General features: G+C 42.4%; 1 protein-coding gene across 1 annotated transcript in view; it reads right to left on the bottom strand.

Annotated features, from left to right (window-relative positions):
* The window catches only part of GRIN2B (glutamate ionotropic receptor NMDA type subunit 2B), a gene marked incomplete at both ends in the record, with an annotated part of 164,823 nt that overhangs the window by 100,148 nt on the left and 39,667 nt on the right, over nt 1-25,008 (bottom strand). Inside the window, one exon of the mRNA XM_079548420.1 lies at nt 15,271-15,869. Within this exon, the coding sequence (XP_079404546.1) occupies nt 15,271-15,869 (599 nt within the window). The remainder of the gene's footprint in view (nt 1-15,270; nt 15,870-25,008) is intronic.

Below are 25,008 nucleotides of genomic sequence, written 5' to 3'. Positions count from 1 at the left end.
AGAGACAAGACAAAGGATGTCACTGGTGGAGAGAAAGGCTGGAAAGTCCTCAATCATTAAACCATGAACTCTGCCAGAGGTAGTCTCCTGCTTCTTGTTCCCACATTTCTTTGCAACTAGCACAGATGTGAAATCTACTGAATATACATCTTAAACATTTCAAGAACAGAAGAAAAAAAGAAAAGGTAAAAGAAGACAACAGAGACTGACATTCCCCCTCTGCTACTGAAGCCAGTTACTGTTGGATTAAATAGTAGCTGTCTGGGTAGAGGCTATGAGCTTCCAGTCTGGCGGCTGATGCATACAAGCATCAAAATGATGCCATAATGTAGAATTTCCGGAAGTTTCTTTCACATTTTTGCAAAATGGTGGAAACTGTAGGCACATACACAATAGAATCAACATGAAAAATATTATTCATTAAACAAAGTCAGACACTTCAAAGTGGGGGAAATGTCAGCATTACAGTTGCTCAAGCAACCTGAGTGGCACCCATTTATTATAACCACTGGGAGTCAGTCCCGAATGATACATTCAACTACATTTTTTCTTGCAGGATCCCTGTCTCATTCAGTGCACCAAACGGGTTGAACTAGGAATCAAATCTACAATTTGGAAAAGTGGGCAAAAGCAAGGCAGGGAACTTCTGGAATAAACAGTAGAATCAGATGGCTAAGCCAATTGAAAGCTGCATCCCTACCACTGCACAAGTGTCGTGCTGATGACAGTAAAATCTCTTAAATCAGATTCTTTGCAAACAGTCACTAAACGCGTGCACTTCATTTTCTAGTTGCCTGAAAAAAAACTGGACAGAATCTCTGGCTCCCTTTTTGTTCTGCTGTTAATCCCAAGCAATAATAGGTACTATACTGAGAGTCCAAATTAGGCAAATCAGTGAGTGTTAAATTTTGACTCTTGTGAAGGAAAACATCATTCAGCCCCATCTCTTTTGAATCTGAACATCTTAAAACCTTTTTTTTCTTCAAATAAATGAAGAGATATTGAAATGATTAAGTATTTTGAATAAGAAATTAAATGTTTCATCTAAAATATAATGAAATAAATCAATCAAATTAAAATGGAGGAATGGTTTGGAGATTGTTTTGTTTTTCTCTTGGATTCGAGATGATTTCTGCAAAACAAACAGGACACAAACAAACAGCCCATATAACCTGCATGCTGTCAAATCTCCATTTCTGTATTTAAAGAAAAAAATCAGTGAAAAACGGTTAAGATTTGGGGGTGAGGATTCAATTTGAGAAAGTGCTGTGTTGAAGTCAAAGAGAAATTTGCTTTGAACTCAGAAAGCATTCTGTAATGATCAGTACTTTGAATAACAAAATTCTAGGTGTCTCAGATGGGCCATAAAAAATTAATAGATATTTCTGACCTTAATCTTGCTGCACCTCATTTCTCTGCCTATACAATGGATTTACATAAAGAAGCTTTTGTCCTCTCATCTCACTGGAACAGGATGAAAATCAACAAAATTCACAATGTACTGAGATAGTACCCTGAAGTGTGCTACGGACAGCACCCTGAGACAAGAAATTCTCTCCACAGCAGCCTGTGAAAGCAGGCACAACACAAAGCTTAAGGCTGCACATTAAAGACAGAGAAAAAACAAAATACTGAATCACTGCTCAGTTGGGAAATGTCACCCATCTGGCATACAGAAGCATGCAGGGGTCCTGTGTTGAAAGATAGCATACAGTCTTGAAATCAGTGCTTTGTAATTCATAGCCACACAAGTGCCAAATTAAGATTGCAACCTTAATTCTGGCATTTTCTTCTGTTTGAAGTGCTTGCCTTTGCAACCTAAATAATATTCGTCTGACACAGTTGTGTGTGCATAATATATGAAAGGCTCTTGGCTCGGGGGCCTTGGACTTCACAGAACATTGCAGCAGTCCCCCTGAGTTTTCCTCCCTGGTTATTTTGCTTCCAGCTCATACCGGTTTTGCAGCACTGTATCAGACCATGTCTTTCCCTATCTCCCTCCTTTACCACACGTCCTTCTCAGACCTGCTTTCTCTCCTTCAGCCTCCCACCTCACCAGCTTAACTCCCTCACACTGACTTTCACTGCTGCATTGTTAATTATTTGCTTGGGCAATCACGATCGTAGGATTTCAAGCAAGATATAAAGCAGCAAATACAACAGCTAGAGATACCCTAATTTCAGAGCAGAGCTGCAATTAGTGTGAGCATTGTCTTTCTGCATCCTTTCCAGCTCTGGCCAATGCAGCAGAGGTCCCTGCCTCCACCATTTGCTCCTTTGTGACCTTTTCCTAGTACCTGTACTGGTGGGAGGCAGAAAGAAAATCCTTGATTTACCACATCTGCCTGCAATTGCAGGTCCCAAGCTCTTTACAGCTACGGACCCCCAGCACAATTAACTGCTACCCAGCAGTTATTATCTTCTCATGCTTTTCCACGTTCCTTTACCAGAGTAGAGGCTTCTTCTCCCAAGTAATAGCAATAGGACAAGGGTGAACAGCCTCAAGTTGTACTACTGCAGGTTCAGGTTGGCTATTAGGAACAATTTCTTCTCAGAAAAAGCGGTTCTGCACAGGCACAGGCTGCCCAGGGAGGTGGTGGAGTCACCATCCCTGGAGGTCTTTCAGAGCCGTGTGGATGTGGCACTATGGGACGTGGTTAGTGGGCATGATGGGGATGGGCTGAGAGGTTGGACTGGATGATCTTAGAGGTCTTTTCCATTCAAAATGTTTCTGTGGTTCTAAGAAGAGGTGAGGAGAAAGCTTTCCAAGCCCCAGGAGGTCCCTGAGGATCCCCATCAAGTGTGCTCAGTTCATAGCAAAAGCATCCTTGCCTCTCATCCCCACCTGCCCTTGTAGACCCTTCACCTTTACTAACAAGCTAATGCCTTACTGTCAGCCAGAGCAATAAAAATATCTCCCTTACACCAGTTTCTCAGCACTCATTAGGAATTGTCCAGCAATGCATTTCTTGGCTGGAATTGGGCAGTTTTATCAAGTTTAAAACCATTAGGGTAGGAGTAGGAGTGATGTTTCAAAAACTCTACACAAAGAGAAAAATAATTTGGAAATTTCCCCTCATTCCACATGACTTTCTCTCACAAAAGAAAAAGAAAAAAAAAAAAAAAGACTACTTCAAAAATAGGAGAAATTTGGGACTAATTCTGAAAGTTTTTTTGTTTGTTTTCTCTTTTCCTATGAAGAATATGTTTCAGAAGATGCCAAGACCAAAACAGTAGAAAAAGATCAGCCTAGCCCAAAACAGACGGGTGGTTAATCTTGGCATCGTGACACCAATCAGTGCAAGATTCCTCCTTCACTTGTTGCCCTGTCCCATCATAAATTACTGCCCTGCTCCCATCTCCTTCTTCCCTCTCTCTTCCTTCCTCTCTTCTGGCTCTCCCTGGTGATCTGTGAGAAGCAAGAAAGATTCCTGGGCTAGAAATTAACATATTAATGAAGAAAGAGCCTTGAAGAAGGGTAAAGAGATGGGGAGAAACATAGATGTGAGGCAGGCAGAACAAAGTAACAAAGGGAAGATATAATGAAGAAGGGACACAGAGCCAAAGCACAGAGAGAGAAAAAAAAATGCCTTTTTCAGGAACTTGTGCTACTTCAAACACTTCCATGGGAAGAAGAGATGAAAGAGAGGAAAGAAAAGAGGTGGTGAAAATGGGATGGTTCTTCTGTTTTAAAATAAGATTTAATATTTCTGTGGAAGAGAATCACCTATTGAAGGAAGGATGAGAGAGATGGAGGATGGAAATGCGGGAAGGACACAGGGGAGTGACAGAAGCACAAAGGGGACACGACTGATAGCAAGAACAGGGCTCATCCCTGGCAGTTTGCAAATCACAAGAATGGATTCATGGATACATCAATGCAATTTTAGAGCTTTGCCCATGAGTTACTGCCTCCCATACAACACTGCTCTCTCCTTCCACAACATATTCCTGCCAAAAAATTACATTGGAAAAGCAAAAAATATCAATTAGCAAAGACGGCTGTTGATCTGGCAGGCTCACAAGAGTCCCACTCCCAACTCCTCTCATTGCTCTCTCAGGCAAACAGTGGGAAACCTTTTAGAATCAGTAGGTTGAGGAGGAAATCACAAAATTGTTAGTTAACCATCAAAGCTCTTGTTCAATCATCTGTTCCTCCACTTGCCTACTCACCATTTACATCTTTGGTTAGATGCACTGCAGATGAATGTGTTCTAAATTTGATGTTGCACCCACAGCCCCACATTTCCATTCTTCTGGGACACAGTGCTTTCTATAATGGTGAGAGGAAAAAGACCAAGAACCAGTTTTCACTCAGCCATCTCCACATAAGACCCTTTCTTTTCCGAGGCTTAAAAAAGCTTCCAGCATAATCCTCTGTCATAAGCATTACTTCTTTCCCTCGACTTCTCTGATAATAACTAAAGGCTGAAGGAATTTGGTGGTGTAGGTATCCCCACTGACCACCTTCGGCCAGAACCAAGGTCGCAACATCCATACAGCCCCTCAGCTATTGGCAGTGCTGCTCTGAGTTGTGAAAATGGAAAGGTAAAATATAAACCACACAAAGAAATAAAGGTTGGAGCCATCCACAGCCCTCCCAGATGAGTAGCCTGCATGTCCTTCACAGTAAACACAATAAAACTACACCCAGTGATGCTTCTTATTCCCCAGGCGATCCTCCTGCTGCACCACCTCTCCACGAGTCTTCTTTGCCTTCCTGCCAGTGGTGATCTACTTCTGCTCTACTAACTGATGGCTGAAACAAAGATTTCAGAGCTGCTGCAGTTGAGCACCAAGGTGTAAGATGCTTTCTCCGTTCCTTGCAAAGATCCACAAGCGAGTGGCAAAAAGGTAGGCAACTGGCAACAGTGAAAACTGCCTGATCCCTCATGGAAGATGATAGATGTCTTTTACTCTAGTCCTTTATTGCTAATCCTACACCAGAAAGACTACATGCCATCCATACTGGCTTACATGGTACTGCCAGTGCCATCCACTGTTGGGAGTGCCATGCTCTTTGAGTCATTGAGTTGCTTCACTGCCAAACTTTCTTGTTAAGCAATTTCATGGAACTATAATAAACTGTCCCAAATCAATTTCACAGCATTGCTAAGCTTATGCCTTCATCAATTCAAACTTGAGCTTTCCATGAAAAATTGCTTGGAGAAATAAACACAAATCAGTAAATTATTTTAAGTAAACTTCTCACTCTAGCCAGTCAAAATGAAGCTTTTCCCCAAAACAGCACCCTTCCACAGCCATGAGAGAAACCAACTTGGCACCGTCTCCAAAGTGCTTGTTTCATCTGACCAGCAGTCTCACACTGGCAAAAGGCATGGCCTCTTCCTCACAGCTACATTCAAACCAAAATAAATCTGCAAGTAGAGCCCCCTCCAGCCATCTCAACTTCATTTCTCAAGAAAAAGGAAACTGAGAAGATCACAGAACATGCAGAATCCTGCTTCACCTCCTGGATTTGGGTAAGTCAAGGACTGGAGAAGCCAGCATCCCCTGCTTCTCCCCAGAACAGCTTCTTGACAGGAACGCATGGGAGGCATACTGAAGAGCAGTTGTTAGATATTCAGATTTATTCAGAGGCTCTAAGCATTTGTACTTTGCACCTCAAAGTGCTCATAGTCCCTAGGTGATATTGAAGAGCATTCCTTCATGATTTAATCTCCCGCTCTTCTGAGCTCTCATCATGCCACACATCACTGCTTAGATGCAGAAGGAAAGCATCAGCATCTTCAAGAAGAGGGTGGAAAGCATTTCTTGCAGCAGTCTGTGTTTGAGGCACCTCATGTCACTCACAGGGCTTAATCTGTAAATGTCACATTATTTTAAAGAGGGAGGGTACTATAAAAAGCATCCTTTTGGTGGTACCATCTTTTATTTATGGTATCTGTCGCCTATGTGGCTGCATCCTTCTAGAGGTTCACTGCAATCAACCTTTTTGCAGCTGATTCTAGTTATCAATGTCTACGCCCAGCAGAAGGCACACAGCAGTCTTGCTGGACTTCCCTCTTTGCCCAGGGCTGAGTTTCCAGGGAAAACAAGCAGATAATCAGTGTGGGATCCAGATACATCTGAAAATGTTATAATCTTGTGAAGAGGATGGTTTCTGAAAGTACAAAGCATCTGCTGGTAAACTCTGCCGGCTGGAAAACCTGCCAATCTCTTCCCTGAAACCACTGGCTGCCTGCTTCACACAGGCACACAAGGAGCACGTGTGCCACTGTTGCTAATCTCCTGCCCTTGTTAAACAGCCCCAATGTCTTGGCTAAATTCCACCTTCAGCAATTTCATTCTGCCAGCTGAAACGCTTCTTGCAGCACCAGCGTGGTGTGGCATTCATCTCTGCTTCCTACTATGTGCTGTTAAACTTTCGCTCTACTTCACCCCGGAGAGTGGCTTCAGTGGCTGAATTTTAGTGGTGAATTAAGCTGACCCTTTCTACTTTGTAAAGTGCTTTGGAATTGCAGATAAAAGATATTACAGCCTGTCATAAATAAATGTAAGATGCTGACACTGCTACTGGAGGTAGCCATCTTGCTGAAAAATGATTTCATTTGTAACACAAATATTACAAGCAACAACACTGGGCAAGACACAGAAAACTCATTTCCATCTCATTTTAATACTGACACAGAGCAGAAGTCAGCATGCAGCCATTTATGTGTTTTTAACCCCTTTCAGGCCTCAGGGATCCTTAAGCTTTCAGCCCTGTGCAGCAGCTCTCTTCCACACCACCACATCCTCAGGGAATGTCTTCTCATCTGATTACCTGCCATCTCACCAGATCCTCCTGAAGACCAACCCAAATCTGTTTTTCAAGCATTTTCCATGGTGCATTCCTGCGGAGAGGAGCTCTAATCACCTTACAATTCTTTGCTCAATCACGACAGGTGTGGAGACCTGTTAAGCGTGATCTAGCAAGCTTAGAAATCTCTCCACAGGAGTGGAAAAGAGTTTTCTTTGTGGGAAGAGGGCTGGCAGCATTCAGCCTGATTGATCATTTCAAGGGCACTACGGTTATAGTTTAATATTCATTTCATATTAAGGTGCTTGCAGGCTTGAGTGGGGACATTTTATTACTTAAATCAGGAGAGAATACGCTGTAAGAATGACAGAGCAAGCAGCGGACTGGACAAGCTGGCAGGTCTCTGCCATTTCTAGCTTCTTCCTTCCTATTTCATTCACATATAAGCATTTTAAATACCACATTTCTAGGTCATCCATCATCCAAATACTTCATGGTATATAGTATAAACATACTAAAATACACAAGAACAACACTACGGTAACATATATCACCTTCAAATGCTTATACTAATTTCAAAATTTATTTTTTTAAACCTTGACATATCAGGTATTCCTTGTCTGACATCACATACAGATTTTTGAAGTGCAGCTAGCTCTGAGTTACTCATCCACACCAACGAAAAACCCCACTGCTGGATAAATATTTGAAAGCAGAACAAATGCATTATCTCACACTTTCACAATTCAAAATTGGGTGAACAGGTTTTTTTTTTTTTTTCGCTCTGATTTTCTAAAACGTTCACCTTTGGACCAAGAATGAAAAAATAAAATTTGCCACATGAAACAGTATGTTTTTAAAGTTATAGTTGTCTGAAAACAGAGTGGTGCAGAGGGCTGTGAGCTACCGAGAGGTCTGGATTCTGTACTGTGAACAGGTGTTTGAAGCCACCATTCTGTTTGGTTTGAGGTAAGAACTCAGCTGTCCCACAGATATGCAGATGCACGTCTCCCCAAAATTTGGATGCAAGCCCTTCAAGCAATGATTCTGAGAGGAATTTCAGAACTGCATCCTGTCAATAGCTCTCTAAGCCTTGATTCAGAAAAGCACTTAACTGCAAGCTTAGCCTGAAACGTGCACAGTGCTTTCTTAGACTGAACACATGCGGCAAAGACCACTTCACCCGCTGCTGAGCTGCAGGTGCCTCTGAATGGGAACACAGCAGCTCTTCACAGCACCACCATACAGCAGTGTAGGGCAGAGAGGGAAGAAGAATATCCCACCTAATGTCAAACTGCAGGGATGGCTTTAAGACTGCAGAACATCACAAATGAATCTCAGCCCAGCAGCACCTGTGTTAATGCCTCATTTCTCTACCAAGAAGGGCAATCTATTTCCCCCCCCCCCCATCTTTTATTTGCGTATTTCTGCCACAGATGAGCACTGATCCAACCCCCAGGTCAGAGCCACTAGGCGGCGTGCCAGGCTGATGCCTTGTCACACCGCATCGGGAACCCAAACTGCATCAAAGGGATGAGAAATCTGCTCCGGAGTTGCACAGGGAGCCATAGCAACGCAGTAGATCCTATTTTTAAAAACTTGAAAGATAGTAAGAACATTAAGTCGGGGGGGGGAGGGAAGATGAAGAAAAAAAAAAAAAAAGGAGTGCTTCTATCAGAAAAAAGAAAAAGCACATTCTTTACAGCATCCAGTAATGAAACCATAAATGGCTCACCATCCACTTTCACAGGTGTGCAGTCCAAAACACCCAGAGCCACAACACAGCAGTCCCTAAAGGAAGGTGGCTGTTTCTCACTTCCCCACCTCTGATCTGCTAACGCGAGTTTTCAAATCCCCTGGTGCACTTTGGACCTGTAGGACCCTGACTGCATGTTGTTAAGAGGCAAGATCCCAAACCACAGCCCATGATGGGCTTGTAGTTTCACACCACTTCTTTCAGCTCTGCCACAGAGGATTTTCATTCGTTTTTTAAGAAGAGTGCAGAGAGGCTGAGTGCACAAGTTACAGCATATTGTGACCAGCAAGTGAAGTTGCCACAGTATTAGCACTAATTGGACTTGGCTGCAGAGCAGGAGATGTCTCAGAGGGCTGGAAGCAGAACATGGACATTTTCCCATCTGGAAACTGATGGTGCATACTGAAATTTATTCCCAGCTGGTGGATTTTGGAGGCCTTTACAAAAGAAGCTGTCCTCTAATCAAAAGATAGCCCCTGCCTAAAGCCCATCACTTCATCTGAATCCTCCCACGCTATTTTAATTGTATAGAGAATTATACATCCAGCTGTCCACACAGAGCGAGCATCACCTCTCTCCCTCACAGAAAGCCTCGCCCTGCAAGACCAAGGTATCCTGTAACATCTGAAGAGGAACAGATTTTTGCTGTCTGGCCCTCCATCGTACACTCCTTTCCAGACACCAGGGGTCTTCACTCTCCTATCAGCACAACGTGCTGACTTGATGCGGCAGCCTTCTAGCAAGACATCCAACAGGGGCTATGAAGCTGTGATTGCATGAGTAACAGAGAATAGAGTGACATCCAACAGGAAATATGGGAAAGGAGACATGCCCCACTGGAGTGAAAGGCACTGCCCAGCCCTGGCCTCCAGCTGCTGCTGGAGCTGTGACAGGAACGTGCAGATTTCAACAGCAGGGACTTCTAATCCACCAACAGTGCTCACTCCATGTCCTGCCAGCCAGCACTAGCCTGACAGCAACCAGATACACTGACCAGCAGGAGCGTAACAAGCTGCTAACAAGATGCTGGCTTAAAGGCTTAGAAAGGTCAAAAGTTGCACATTTTCCCTCATCCTCCAAGTTTTGAAAAGGGCAATTTTCACATCTTTGGGAACACACCATTTATCTCTTCTCTCTCTTCCTCTGAGGAGTGAAGGAGTACCAGCACTGTGCCTCCCAGTCTTGGAGCAGCATGGATTTAGGGGCTAGAGCAGAGCTTCCCGGACAGCTGGCAAACAGTCCCAAAGGCAGTAAGACTTCAGGCTGACCAGTGCTTCTAGCTGCTAGCACAGGGCTCATTCATCTATCCTACAAACAGACAAAGGACAACAACACAAATACTGAGCTGTGGGAAGGTACGCCTCACTTGGACATGAGACAAGCTCCAAAACAGTATCTGCAAATGACATGTGATAAATGTGACAAATGACTTGTGTGTGACATGGCAGGCAACAGCTACTGCAACCAGATCTAAGAAAGGGCAGGACAGTGGGTTAGGAGTGGCCCAGAAAGGAAGTGAAAGTTCTGCCTGGGAAATATCCTCAGCATTAAACTGGGCAAACTAGGTCCAGAGTGATAGCTGGACTGCACCTTTCAGAGACAGAAATAATGACTATGGTCACGGGCCTCCAGGGGACCAATATATTTGTACAATCCTACTGCACATACTTTCGCTACTCAATGACCTCACATTCAAGGTGTCCCAAGTCCCAGCAATTCCTAACTACCCACTAGGGGAATTAGGTCCTCTGAGAACAGAACTTGCCCTGTCCCAGGAAAAAGTTTCCAGCGGTTCCTCAGAGGCTCTTTTGCATTTCATAGAATCACAGAATGGTTTGGGTTGTAAGGGACCTCAGAGATCATCTAATTCCAACCCCTCTGCCACAGGCAGGGTTGCCAGCCACTAGATCAGATTGATGAGGACCCCATCCAGCCTGGCCTTTCTTAACTGGCTGGAATGAAAAGCTCCAGATGAAAGTCTATTTCCTCCAGAGTGGAAGTATCATGTCCAAAAAATGCACCAAACTAGCTTGCCAGCTGTTTTCATATTTGAGGAATCTGAAGCGCAGAATTGAACCTATCTTTGTTCCCCTCTTAATGTATTTCTTTGCAAAGGCAGTATAATTCCACATTTGTATTTTCATTCCAAAGCAAATGCTTCACTGCGCTTTTTATTAAAATGAAATCTGGTGTGTGCAGCCTGGTGTTAAATGAGAGACTATTAAAGCCAATCAGTGGAGAACTCATTAGTAACCCTACAACAACAAACTAGTAGTTATGGCCCAGCATTCACAAGCAGCCATGACAACCAGTAGGAAGAACCCAGGTCTTGTTGAAGACTATAACAGAAGCATAGCTTATGTATAGCCCAATGACTGAATAGCCATACAAAATGGCTGTGCTTCTATTCCTCAAATGACATGTGCCAGAAAACACATTCTTTTACCACGACTCATCCCTGAATACCTCTCTCAAGAATGCTCCCATCTTTTAGTTATTTCTTCCCATTTCTAAAATATAGTAAGAAGCATCCATCCTGAGCTCAAGGAAATCTGTCCCATCTATTAAAATAACAAAATAAGCAGAAGGCTGCCTCTGAATGCATCCACCTCTGCCCACTCACTCCTTAGCAGCCATGCTGAAGAGAGAGTAGATGACTTTTGCAGAATGCCTAGAAGGTTAGTAACTCCACTTGGAAGGGCAAGAAGGAAGAATTCCAAATCTGAGCATCTCTCCAGAGGAAAATCACGTTAGAAACTCCTTCTCAATCTCTGAAATCTTCTCATGTGGCAGAAGAGAGTAGGGAGCACAGTGATTTGCTGAATGCTCTGGAGAAGACCGGTTATCAAGATAACTACAGATTCAGTAGACTGGAACTTTCAAACCAGATAGCTTTCTGGGACAATGCTGGAATAAATAAATAGATACTTATTAAAAAAAAAAACACCAAAGAATTAAAGAGTGTAATTGAACTGGAAAACAGTATTTGGATAGTTGAATTCTATGTGATCACCTAAGCCTATTAACAGCATAAATTGAAATAAATCCCTCACTGGAGGAAAACTTTCAAGAATCCTTCAAATCTTTCAGAAAGAAAAATAACATTTTTTGTAGAACTAACTTTCCTTATGATATCATGCTTCTACTAGCTAGCAAGCTCATTTTCTAGGACAAAATCTGCAAACTCACACTTCTGCAGTTCTAATCCAACACAAAGGAATACCAGTTTCAAGACTGACAAGCAACAGTTGCTATGAGACCATTATTAACATGAGGAGATGCATACCAAACACCTACATTGGTGAGAAATGGCATTTAAGTAACAGCCCATCCTGATTCTCTTTATGCCTCTAGCCATACTTCAAGCAAAGCTTTCTTAGTGCAAGCACTTACAAAACCAAAAAAAAAAAAAAAAAAAAGCCCATGAATTAGCAGATAAAAATATGGAGAAATATCAATGGAGTGGGACCATTTGATTTTAGCTGCATTCAGAACTACTGCAAAAGGATTCAGAAGCAGAAATAGGGAAATGACAAAGTCGCAGTCTTAGCATGTGAAGTTGTTTCAGCGGAACTAAAGTTCACATGTTTTTTAGTTATAAGTGTCACTTTCCAAATAATAAAATTGGTAGATTCTTTTACTGCCTTCCAGCAATGGATTTGAAGCAAACCAGACCACCTTGGATTAACTTCAGGAGTTTCTGAAACCCCAGCTATGTGGTGATGTATTATTTGAGGTCACACACACTTTGCAGTCTCCCCAGACATCAAACCCACATACATACATTTCTCTATTCTGTGTAGGCATGCGGAGGGGGAACTGTAAGCTGCAGATGGCTGAATATAGTATTGCCAGGTCCGGGGCACGTCTAAAATTAGTTTTCCAGAACCTTCAGTCCAGCCCAAAGCATACCAGGAGAGGTTTAAAGCTTAGCACATAGTAAACTCCAGTGAGTTCAACAAGACTTGAAGGTATGAACACAGATCATAACCATTAACCTCTGCAGGTAGTGAGGTGAACTCATATCTTCATCTTTGCTTTCTTCCCACTTCCCTCTCCTCTCCTTCCTCCTGTCCAGATCCCAGGCTGTAAGGCTGAGCTTGAAGCTGATCACATTTCTGTTAGAACTTTGGATGTGCAAAGGCAAATGCTGATTTTGGACACCACTAGTTTTAACATGCCAAAAGGTGTCTGAAAGTAATTGCATTTAAAAAGAAGCCCAAGCACATAACTCACTGGAATTCATGCTGTTCAACCATCTCTCTCAAAAGTACAGACAGGGTACAAGTGTTTGCAGGAGAAAGAACTCCCATACTAGCATATCACAGGTCAGTGTCGTGCAAGGCAAAGTGATTATTTACACTGTGGCTGCAGAAGCAACTTCCACAGAGTATAGTGATTTCTGAGCTAGTTCAGATGCCCAAAGCAATCTAAGCAGAGGCAGAATGGAGCTTGGCCTGGACTAATTGACTCGGCTTTTCAGAGAGACTGATGTCAGCGTCCAAACTAAGTTGGGTATATGCACATGCACCTGCAGTCATTCCCATGAACGTTATAACCACAACAAGGGAAAAGAAACAACATGATTTGGGCCACAAAGGTGAGAAAAAATATAATACTTTCCAAACTGACAAGAGCTGCTTCAGTGTGGGATGCCCAGGCTCCAGGGCATATCTACACTGCACAACAGTGCTGTCATATTTAGAGATTAGAGCATTTCTGAGCTGGTGCCTCCTATCCAGTGCCAAGAAGAGCTTTGCAGAGATCTGATGGGTCATACGTAGCATAGCTATATGGGTATGATTTTGTGCATCAGCTAATTAGCAGAAGGTCTCTACAGAACACAGCATCTCACAGCAGGAGACAACATTTTGTTTTCTAAAGAAATGCTGAAGAGTCACAGCATAGCTCTCCCTTTCAGAATCTCTACTCGCTTAGAAAAGTAAAAAGCAACCTGCCTTTATGTGACTTCTGATAACTCTATACGTATTAAGTATAACTTTTTTCCTGTTTAATCATTCCAGTGATGACTCAACAGAGCAACAGAAAACACCCTTTTCCACTAGGCCTGGCTGGGAAGGAAACGGATAAATGCATTGGGCATTTTTGGTGATTCAAGGGCTTGCAGACAACAAAAAGCCAGTGTAGGGAAGAGGAAAGCATGACAGTGACTGCTAATGTGTCAATGGATCACAGAGACAAAGAAAGAACAGAAAGAATCATGGGCAACCTAATAGATCAAAGAGGAGACTTATTTCAGCCCCCAGCTTCCAGACAATACAAAATTGCATTCTGCTTTTCAGTCCACCTGTCCCTCTATCTTCCTAACAGTTTGTAGTGAGAGGTCACAGCACACAAGACAATCCATCACATTTACAGTATTCTATGATTCATCATGACAAATGAACAAGGATGCTGTGCTCTCTGCAGCCACCTCTCATGACAACTACTACCTGGATTCTCCATCTCACACTGCAAAGGAATCAACCTGCCCAAGGATATTATATGAAAAACATTGGAGAATGACAGCTGAGCAGGTCAGAAGGCACGTGGTTAATTGCAGATACTGCACTTCCCAGATCTTTCCATGTCTATCTGGGTTGCTTAGCTACGCCCTAAAGTTCTAGCTGGGACAATAAAGGGAAATTAGTAATCTGAGTGCTGCTTGAGAACTTGTCCCACCAGAGCCTTCCTCTATGACCTTTAACAGGCATCTTAGCACTGTTTCTTTAGAAAATCTGAAACTGGATCAGAGAAAGATACTTATTCAAATAGTTTTTCCATAGATTTTATTTATATATATATATAGATAGATATATAGATATTATAGATATAATATAGATATTATTTATATATATATATCTGTGTGTGTGTGCACGCATATGTGTAAACACACAAATATTTTTATTTAATATTCTCTGCCATCTAGAAAAACTCCCAGTCCTGATGGAGATGTCTAGGCTCTCTATTCAGTGTGCACAAGAGAGAATGAGATCTGAAATAGTCAGCAGACAGTCACCAATGAGATGCCAATGAGCAGGATGATAACAGAAATCCCTTTTCTTTGAAGTAAACCAGATGCTTAAGACACCTGAAGACTTTAGATGCCTCCAAGATAAAGCAGGAGCTCAACAGACTTGTTGACCTTAATTCTTTTTCCAGATCTAATTCTCCAGACCTCTCCACACTTCCTTCTCTCCTCTGATTCAGGGGTAGTGGACAGCAGAAGGACACTCAGTATTCAGACAACAGGTGCCATGGAAATTTCCCAGTTGGGTTACACAACCATCTACAAAGGAACACCCATTTACGCATTGCTAGTTCCTGGAATGGAACCTGGGCCCTTCTAGATTTAAATACAAAAATCCGCACTACTTACACTAAGAACCCATGTGCCACTTACAGACCCATTCATGTACAGACTCTCCAAGGAGTTCAACATTGTAATAAGAGCAAATCTGTTGTGCATCAAAGGGCACACTCATATTTTTTGCATCATATCTTCATTGTGCCTTTGCTTTGTGCTGGCTTCCTCCTCATACGATATTTTGATAATGATGTTTTTTTCAAAGGAGTGACAGTAGCAATGTTCACAGCAACACATGTACCACCATCAGCACAACTCCCCTTGGCCAGGGTTCCTAGCCAACACTACCCACAGCACTGAAGCAACGGCCTACCAAAACTGTTCTGGCGGTCAGAAGTTCTTGAGACCCCTTTTTTGTAAAGCTAACCCATCCCTTCTCCTTACCTGTTGAGCATGTTGGACTGGTAAATCCTTTTCTCCTGGGTGTTGTAACAGCTGCTTTTGGGCTCAGGGATGAAGCTGTGTTCAGACAGCATATCAGAAGCAGCCGTGGTGATTATGGCTATTCCGTCCCTCACTCTAGCAGGAAGACCGTAGTCCCATTCATCGTATGAGACAGAGATGAGCCCGGTGGGGAACTCAGATGGCACTGTGTCTGTATCCCCTGCCACCAGGCTGGGCACGATCCACGTGTAACCATAGCCTGTCAGACCCACAGAGTTGGCCACCTCAAAAATGTAGGTGGCCTCTTCCTTGGTGCAGTAGAGGAGGATAACAGGGCTTTGGAGCTTCTTGAGCTGGTTCTGGATCTTTGAGTCTCCATCATCCAGGGACATGTCCAACAGAAGGACCTCCTCCAGTTCCCAACCCACAAAGCTGTGCTCAATGGTACTGCGGATCTTGTTCACAAAGTCCTGGTAACCAGGAAAGTAAGTAGTGACAATGGAGAAGATGTACCAGTCATATTCTTCCATGATGTTGAGCATGACTGAAGCTTGCTGTTCTATTGATGGGCCAAACTGGAAGAACATGGATGACTCATCCTAGAATAGGAAGTCAAAGAGAAAGAGAAAACAAGAATAGGTCAAAAGAAATAGACAACATTCCTAGTCAACTCACTGAGTGTGGAAGGGGAGGCATACAGTTAGAATCTTGCACTTCATGTCTTGGCCACATTTTAAGGATTTTTAACAAAGTGAAGCAAGTGGGAAGGAAGTAAAAGCTTTTTTATGACCAGCTGTCCTTAATTTATTTTTAAAGGCACGTTGCTGAAATTACTTAATGTTTCAAATATTAGGCATGATTCAAACAGATAGAGAACAAGTGGAGCACAAACAAGGCCAGAAAAAGAATACATGCAAAATATTCTATGTTTGCACAAGTCAACAGCTTTAATACCAGGATTATCACAACACTATATGTAGGATAAAGAGGGCACAAAGCAGCTTTGGTGGTTTTTTTTGTTTTTGTTTTTTTTAAGTTTGGGACAGTACTCTAGCTTAATATCCAGACTGAAATGCACCTAGATTAGGTACAATCATTGAACACAAACAAATCTGAGAACCTCTACTTCTGTTTCTTCTCAAAACAAGCAGTAGCATGAAGTACTACAACTACAAAGTCTCATTTCAGAACAACTTAGAACATGCTAAAGTTGAAAAAAAAAAATCTAAACCATCTAGGGTCTTGTTTATTGTCGTATTTTATAGAATGCCATATAGAATAACATCTGTCATGTATTTTATGAAGTGTTCATTCATTGCCTTCTGTCATGCCAGGTTCATCTTTGTGAGAATCAGAATGTGCACCACTTTATAACTTCCAAGACTCCAAAGGCATTTTGCACAGATCATCTCTTCGGTGGCATAGTGTAAGCCTTTTTCATCCTGAGTTTTTACAAGATACCACCATTTCAGTATCTGAAAGATTCAGTAAAATCCAAATCCCTGCTTTTGCCCTGTTCTTGATAGAAACAAAAAAACCCATTTCTTAATATGCTCTCTTACAATCTGATCTCTGTTGTTTAAAACCAACTGCAAACTCGCACTGATTTCGACAGGTTAGGATTTGATCATGAACAAAAAAGGTAGAATTACTGTTATCTTTCTGCAGAGATTCACATCACAATAAGGAAACTCTCCAAATCCGATCACCGCTTCTTCTTCCCTACCAGAAAAGCTGAACCGAAAATCCGAAAGGAAGCAGTCAAGAGTTTTAGATTAGAGGAACTCCTTGTGTAAACGCCCAAAAACATTACCTCAAGATATTCCCAATGTAACGCTATAACGTGATGAAAAGCACAGCAACGATAGTAAAGTCCTAGGCTATAGCAAATGAGGATAAGCCCCAAATGCAGCAGCCATGAACACAGAAACAAAGGAAAAAGTATGCTTACCCTTAGAAGACCTCAGGCAAACAGGGATCTCCAGCAAGCTACCCTTGCCTCCGCTACCAACCCTTATGTAAAGTCTGGGAAGGGCTGGATCCTGGCTTCATGCCTTCTGGTCAGGTGCACTGCATGCACCTGAGCTCCTCTGGGTTGGCCCTGCCTTCCCACCAGGTGTTCAATCACTGTTTCAAGCTGTAACTTAGCATTTCCACTACACCAACTCTCTACCAAAGTCACTCTCTGACAGTTTGGCAGGTAAAGCTGGTTTTCCACAATGGTGTCAGTTAATCAGGCATCCATCCATTCGTCCATCCCTTCTTTACTCATGCTTTTTATTACCTATTGCCATTTTATCTATCAGTAAAAATACGCTAAAGCTCAGCAACTCCAGGAAAAAAAATAACTCTGATCTTCTGACCAGCCTTGATTCTTTTTCCTGAACTTCCATTTGGTCATGTCCTATACAGAGTTCTCGCTCTCAGATCCCCAAACCTTTCCTGTGAGTTCTGGTGATTAACCTCTATTCACTTCCACCACCCACTCATGAAAGTTCTCTTATAGCTGTTCTTTACTCACTGGAAAAATAAATGTACACAAAAAGAAAAAAGAAAAAAAAAAAAAAAAAAAAAAAAGAAGGCAAATTGGAGACAGGAGCAGCAACTGAGCTTCACAATCTGTGGAACACAGTTCAAGTTTTCTGATCACTGGAATTCACACCCTTCCCCAACTACAATTGTGCTCAGGAAAAAATTAAGAGATACGTTTTATCTTTGAAGCTTACAGAGACAATCAGAAAAAAACAGATGAAAGATTAAATAACTGCCACAGCACTTGCCTGATATCGAAGACAGCCTGAAGAAGCATCTTCAATACCCTTCATTGCACTGTACCTTTGCAAGCGACCTGTAGCAAACTGATTGCTACACTGTGAGTGATAACTACTTTTTTATGTATTAATTCAACAAAAGCTCTTCTATTTTTATGCACAGGAAATTCTGCATTGACAGCAAAATTCCACAGTTTCTATCAGAGAGTCTAAGAGTTGAAGGACCTGACTACTGAATTACAGAAAGATTTGACACACGGGATCTAGACGTCTGGATGCTTTCCTTGGTGATCAGGAAGGGACATGAGATGGTAAACCCAATAGTTATTTCAAGGCTGCACACGCAGGACATGCACACACAGGAGTTACTAGACATGGTAGCAAGGTGCAGGAGCTACTGCCGTCTCTGAGATTCAAAACCCCGTCAGAAGCTCCAGCTAAAGCACATGCTGACAGTTCATTCCACATGAGTGCACAGCACAGTTGAAGGAAATTCTCTCTCAAAAACTCAGGCAGAAAATTCAGCACTCCTCACTAACCAGAGCATAGCAGAACATCAAATATCAATACACAAAATAGGTAGACTTACTACAACCCTGCTTAACAGCTCACCTTTACATAGAAATAGATACATCGCTCCTCAAATCAAAGAGCATGAACCATCTGGCTGTGCATGTGATTACCATTATTACACAACTGCTCGCATCTTTATTACAGAAGCTGCAAGAAGATGCAACTTCTATTCAAAATGAAAGCATTCAGGAAGTGCAAGCCAGCCCAGATTTTGGCTTGGCAAGATTTTTTTTTGCACTTAATCACACCAATGCTTGGGCTAGCCAATTGTTCTGCATTCCCTAACCAACTCAGCACTCAGAAGAAAAAAAAAAAAAAAAAGAGGGGTGATGAAGGAAGGACATACAACACTGTGGAAGAAAGTGTTCCTTTCACAATAAATCAGGAGAAGTGCTGATAGAGCTCAATGAGAATCTCTGTGAGTGCAGTTTAGGAGGAAAAAAAAAAAAAGCAAACACAGAAAAATGACTTCTCTCCTTATTTTTGACCACACCTAATGGAAAACCAGGGAAAAAGATAAGATACCTAAACTGACAGAGAATCACGGGGCTATCAGAGCAGGAATTTGACTTCACTGTGGTATTGCAGTGAAAGATTTTAGATTAGGAGGCAGACCTACATTTTTTGCCTACTGGTTTGTTAGTGCTTTATTAATTTAAAATCAAAAAGCAATGTTTTTTCTCTCCAGGAATTTAAAGTTTCAGAAAGCACCACAAGCTCCTATTTTAATACTGCAGAAATTTCATAGTTCACCCTCCCCTTTTTCACCTTGGAGCACCCAAAACGTGATTCACCATTGCTATTAAAAGACAGATTTAAGTTTGGGATAGAGATAGCTTGAGTTAGAAGTAGTTCCTTATGTTGTGCATCACCCAGGTGTAACAATCCCCTGAAAAAGGCTTGTTTTCATCCTACAGCCTTTCACCCATAAACTTGGGCTCCTCGTAGCAAGCTGCTTCAAGAGAAAAGTAAGATGCAGAAGAGGTGTCCCTCACCCAGTCTGGGAGAAGAGAGCCTCTATTACAGGATCTCAGTGCCTCCAGAGATCCTACTACTCCCCCACTGTCACCCTGTAAGGTCAGGAAGCCGTAGTTTGCAGAGCAGAGCTGGAGGAGGAGCTGATCAATTGACACAGCACCACTCCCCAGCTTGACAGATGGCTTCCCACAGAAAATCTGCTCAAGTTTGCCGCTGCTGGGACAAGTATTGCCTCCCCCTCCAGCATGTTTAACCCTTTAGGGAAGGAGGCTGGACTGTACTCAGTACAAAGGCACTCATCCAGAGGACTCTTTAGGAGACAGTTCATATGTGGATGGAGGGGGGATTCACAGAAATGGTGCAAGATTCAAGGAGTGACCAAGTATTACTGCCACAGCTTAGAAGTTGAGTGCCTTTTGTACCTCAGCAGCAGGCCCATGCAGGTGCTGCATGGGGAGCTGGGCACAACCTGACTCTGGACCTGGACCTGGACCTGCAACCTGTGACCAGGTCCAGGTTGCAGGCCTCTGGCTAAGATGCAGACCACTCTGAGGAGTCCTCCTGCAGCTGCACCACTTGAAACCAAACTCTGCCCTTTAGCAAGCTGTTTACCTTAGCTATGACAGATCACAGAGAGGTTCACAAATTGCTTTTCTTGCAAGTTCCTTCCTAACTGCTTCTCTGGATTCCCCAGGCATATAAAAGCAATTACTGCTTTGCAGACATCTTTCTGTTGAGAGCAAAACTCCTTCCCAGTATGTAGAAAACTTCAGAACGTCCCTAAAGCAGAGGAAATGGCAGGACCCCTAAGAAGAGCTGCAGTGGGCCACCCATAGCTGCTGACTTAGGAAGTGTGGAGACAGGCATTTTATTTCTCTTTCTAAGTTTCCGCCATGCACGTGGTGCAAATGTAACCTGGTTCTATGTCATGCTGAGTTGATACGATGGCTGAGCCTTGAACAGATTTTTTTGGTAGCGGTGGGCAAGTTGTTTAGCAAGTCTAGTGCAAGAGCCAGACCGCACAAGAGCCAAGTGTGTCAAGCTATGCACAAGGAATCTAAGGAGCACGTGTTTGCTTTTCATATTTGAATCTTTTTTTTTTTTTTTCTTCCCCAAAATGTCCTACGCTGCTATCTTTGCATAGGTGCAAAGGAAATGCAATTTTCACTGCTCTGGGAGCTGCTCCCTTGTGTTAGGCTTTAAGGAACATCAGTATACCCTAATGGCAGGGGATGGAACTAAATGATTTTTAAGATGCCTTCCAACCCAAGCCATTATATGATTTTATGATTCGATACCTAACCCCATTTGCTGATGTACTAATAGGGCTTCTGTATAGCCATCATTTATTAACGGGGGTCAGCCCAGTTCTTCCTTTCCAGTGCCCCAGTTATGATCCTCATGACTCAGGCCATTATCCCTTTCCAAAACTCTATTCTCATTTTCCTGATTTAAAAGAAAAGCTGTTCTTGTGTCTTTAGTACTGTCTTGATTTGCAAAATTTCTCCATGACTTACAGCAAATCACATAGAGCTGCCTCCTGTTTAGACTTCAGCACTGCCTACCATAGATTCTACAGGGGCAAAAATGGGTAAGCAAGAACCAAATAACTTCTGGGAAAACACAGACTTTAATTTCCCTACCGAAGTATTTCTTTTCTTCAAAATTGAGACACCACTGTGTACCTATTTGTCACAGTCCTGGTGGGATACCTGATTCACTGGGAGTTTTATTGTTCATGATGGAAAATGCTGCAACAGTTCAAAGTCTTATAATTAAATTTTCTGTATTTCTGAGTCCATTTGTTATAACAAATCTGACAGGAAATCAGAATCTTTGTTGCTTAAGTGTTCATTTACTTCTGTTTATTCTTACCACAAATGCATCACTGCCTCAGGCTAGCCTGGAGACAGAATCTTCAGCTTATTTGTTTTTTCTTCTCACATTTAATTTTTTTATTTAGTTTTCAACAACTCAATACAATAAAACTCTGTTTTTAATATTGTGTTCTGCCTCATCCTGTGAGTTCTGTCCTTGAGTCCTTGCAGCAGGGTGTGTGAGAACACAATGACACATGGTGGGACTGGGTTCTAGAACAGCATCTCTGTGTCCACCACACACATACACACAAAACCTATGTCCACAAAAACACATACAACAAAACCTATTCAAAGTAAAGTTGCAGCATGTTAGAATGTGTCATTTGTTGATGTCACTCTTCACCCTTTTAGTTGATTTAGTGGGATTTCAAAACTCTCTTATCTTACTGCAGTAGATTCCCTGAGCTGTTACTGATACTGGCTTGTGCAGCAGATGGAGCAAATGACCTCCTGCAATCCTTTCCCAGTGCTCTGATTCTCAGATGAGCAAATCATTTTTGGTGTAAATCTTCAGAGCTGCTCTGGGAACGTGCTGTCAATGGGAAGTTTGAACTTGTTAGATGCATAAATGTGGTTTATATAACCACATTATTTATCAGTTCTCTCACTTGTTCTAGTAACAACTACAGAACTGGCCTTATTATGTGAAAGGACACATCTCAAAGATCGTGTTATAGAGAAGTGATTATAAAAACTGGTGGATGAGAGAGACATTTTTCTGTGTCCTTGCTGATGGAAAGGCAGGCAGGACTCAAAACACAGTCAGCTACTGCACGGTCATTGTGCACCCACGTGGCACACTACATACTAAAAGACATCACAAGGAAGAGGAAGGAAAGTTAAGGTTGTTATAGCTGGAAAAAGCGTGCTTCAGGGACGCAGAACACAAAACAAGAGGAAACCAGGCCTCACTCTTTCCACTGCTGACACAACAATTTGAAACTTGTCATGGCAAAAACAAAGCCCAGATTGACAAGGTATCAGCAGGCCTTAACAGGCTGAATACTGTACAAAACCAGTTACAGCATGACAAGTTAGTAGAGGGTTATAAGAACCTTCTATTACAGGTGAGCATGCTGCTGTCATGCTCTCTGTGAGGAAGGGCTTCCAAGTGGCCAACAGAAAGGTCTGCAGCACTCAGGAGAATGGTTGCTGACTCTCTAGGACTTTGCTGGCAGCAGTCATCCCTTGTGGCTGCTGAGAATTATTGCAGTAAGAAATCTAGAATTGCCAGTGAAGCTCAGTTTTGATACTCTGACAACGAGAAACCAAGATTCACATGTATAGTGACATTAACTGTATACTTAAGTATTAACATACACACAGCTTTCAATCATGATTTGGGCATTAATCTCTTAGTAGTAGTGAAAACTGGTTTGCTGCCAAACTCTAGCCCAGGGACAACTTGCAAGTACTCTAGCTCCAAGTAGCTCCTGAAAGCCATAATAAAAAGGTTTTTGATTAAAGATGACTCAAGGGCTGAAAACAGCTAAGTGTTTTCCAGTTTCCACGTAAGAGTCTGCAGAAATAATTCATTCTAAACGTTTTGCAAAAGAGGAAACAAGAGATACTCTAGATTTTGTACACTGTATCTTGGGAATGTTTCACTTTACTACATGCAGTTAGTAAAAAAAAAAAAAATGAAAGAGTTGAGCAGGTAAGTATCATTGCCCAGTGTATAGAATTCTAAAAAAAACCCAAAGGTTGTTTGTCAAAGTTCGAGGGTCCACCATCTATGAATTTTATACGCAATCGCTGGTCAAAGCAGACCAATATATGATAGTATTCCATACCAGCTTCTCAAAACATCACATATGGATGCCAGCACTTTTCCACAGAGGGGAAATATCAGTTAGCAAGCTGCCAGGATAAACAATTTTCACACCATGCCTTTTGCATTCCCTTTTTCATCTCTGTATGTGTGTACTTCCTTGTTTGATGAGCTTACATATAATGGATCAAACCACTGGTCAGTCTGGGTAGACCCCCCTTAAGCCACATTGCTACCACACTGGGCAGCATAGGCCTAGTTCCCCCTCTCCCAGTTCGGCCAAGACCACTAATTGGCTTAATATCCTGATATGGCCAGCCCATAACAATTAGAGGAAAGTCAGACTGCCCCATTACTCATCCATCCAATTACATCATGGTGTTTGCCTAGGGATTCTTTTCTGGCTGACTTACCCTCCAGACTGAGGACTGAATTTTGACTGCAAGCTGAATGGTATGTCATTGGTATAGCCATATCAATCAACAGCAGCCATAAAACTATCCAGCACTCTTAAAAAAGTCCAGTCACAGTATTTGGCAAGATGTCATTGAATAAATTTTGCAAATGAACTATCTGAGATGAAATACTATTTCTTTTTATCATTTCTAAATTAGTTGCTCTTCCATTTCATCAAATATTCCTTTGGTCTCTTATTATGAGCAAACCTGATCTGAACCTCCAAAGGTTCACAGAGTCTATTTAGATAAGACCTGAAAGTTCAGCAATGAGCCCAATGCCATCAGAGCCCCTCAGGAGATGAAGGTCTCCTCTCACAGCAGCCCAGCTGAGTACTATACCCATAGTGTGTCTGTGAGGGCCTTCGTTCCTTTTATCAATCGTGAAGTACTGATGCTTTCCTTTCTCGCAAATTCTGCATTGCTTATTTAAGCAGTAATGTTTAGCAGGAAAATCTGTTGGTTCCTCTGTGTCCTTACAAGTAGCACCTGCAGCACTGATGAAGCCAAGGTCTACTCAGCCTTTATGGACAGTGAAGTCAGCTGTGCCCATACTCTGAGCTGAATGGATCACAGCCAAAGTAAAGTAGTCAATATAAGGTAATGTTGACCAGGACTTACTCTTTTCTTAGAAATTGTCCTTGTTAACCATTTTAGATCATTTTTAGGGTCCAAAATAGTTTACACACACTTTGGATCAGAGCTGGCTTGCCTCTGTTAGGTCAGAGTGCAGTGTGAGCAAGCAGTTGAAAGTAAAGCTTGTGTAGATGTGCCCTTCAGCTTCCTTAAGCTAAAGAGGAAAAAAATGCTTCAGCCTTTATAAAATGGAGGTAAAATCAAGAGCTGAGATCTGACTAGATTACAGAGACTGCAGATTTTCTGTTGCCCCATAATTAGCTGTCTTTTCTTTAGGAGAGACATAGCCAAGGCTCTAAATGTTTACCAAAAAAAAAAAAGAGAGAGAGAGAAAGAGAGAGAGTCAGAGAGAGAGGAAAAAAAAAAGAGTCCCAGCCCTCACCGCTTTGGTTCCAGTTCAGAACCAGTGTTTCCCTAGCAACCACACACGTAATATAGCCATGGCCATAAGCTCCTTAGAGCTGATGCTGGATGCTGGCAGCCACAGAGGATGGCACTGCATTGCTCCCTGCAGTACTGTACAGGGTATGGCACATCCACTGGTGTCAGAGCTGTCATGGCTGGGGCTGGGCTTTGTTACCTCCATCCTGTCACCTCACTTTCTCTGGTAGCCTGCTGGGACTACAGAGATGCTCAAGGAAGAGGAGTTCTGACAGGGTACCCACATGGACCTC

This window comes from Tetrao urogallus (assembly GCF_951394365.1).
Source record: "Tetrao urogallus genome assembly, chromosome: 1".
Lineage (NCBI taxonomy): Eukaryota > Metazoa > Chordata > Aves > Galliformes > Phasianidae > Tetrao > Tetrao urogallus.
The sequence above is the reverse complement of the archived record's forward strand: the minus strand, read 5'-3'. Positions and strand labels throughout refer to the sequence as shown.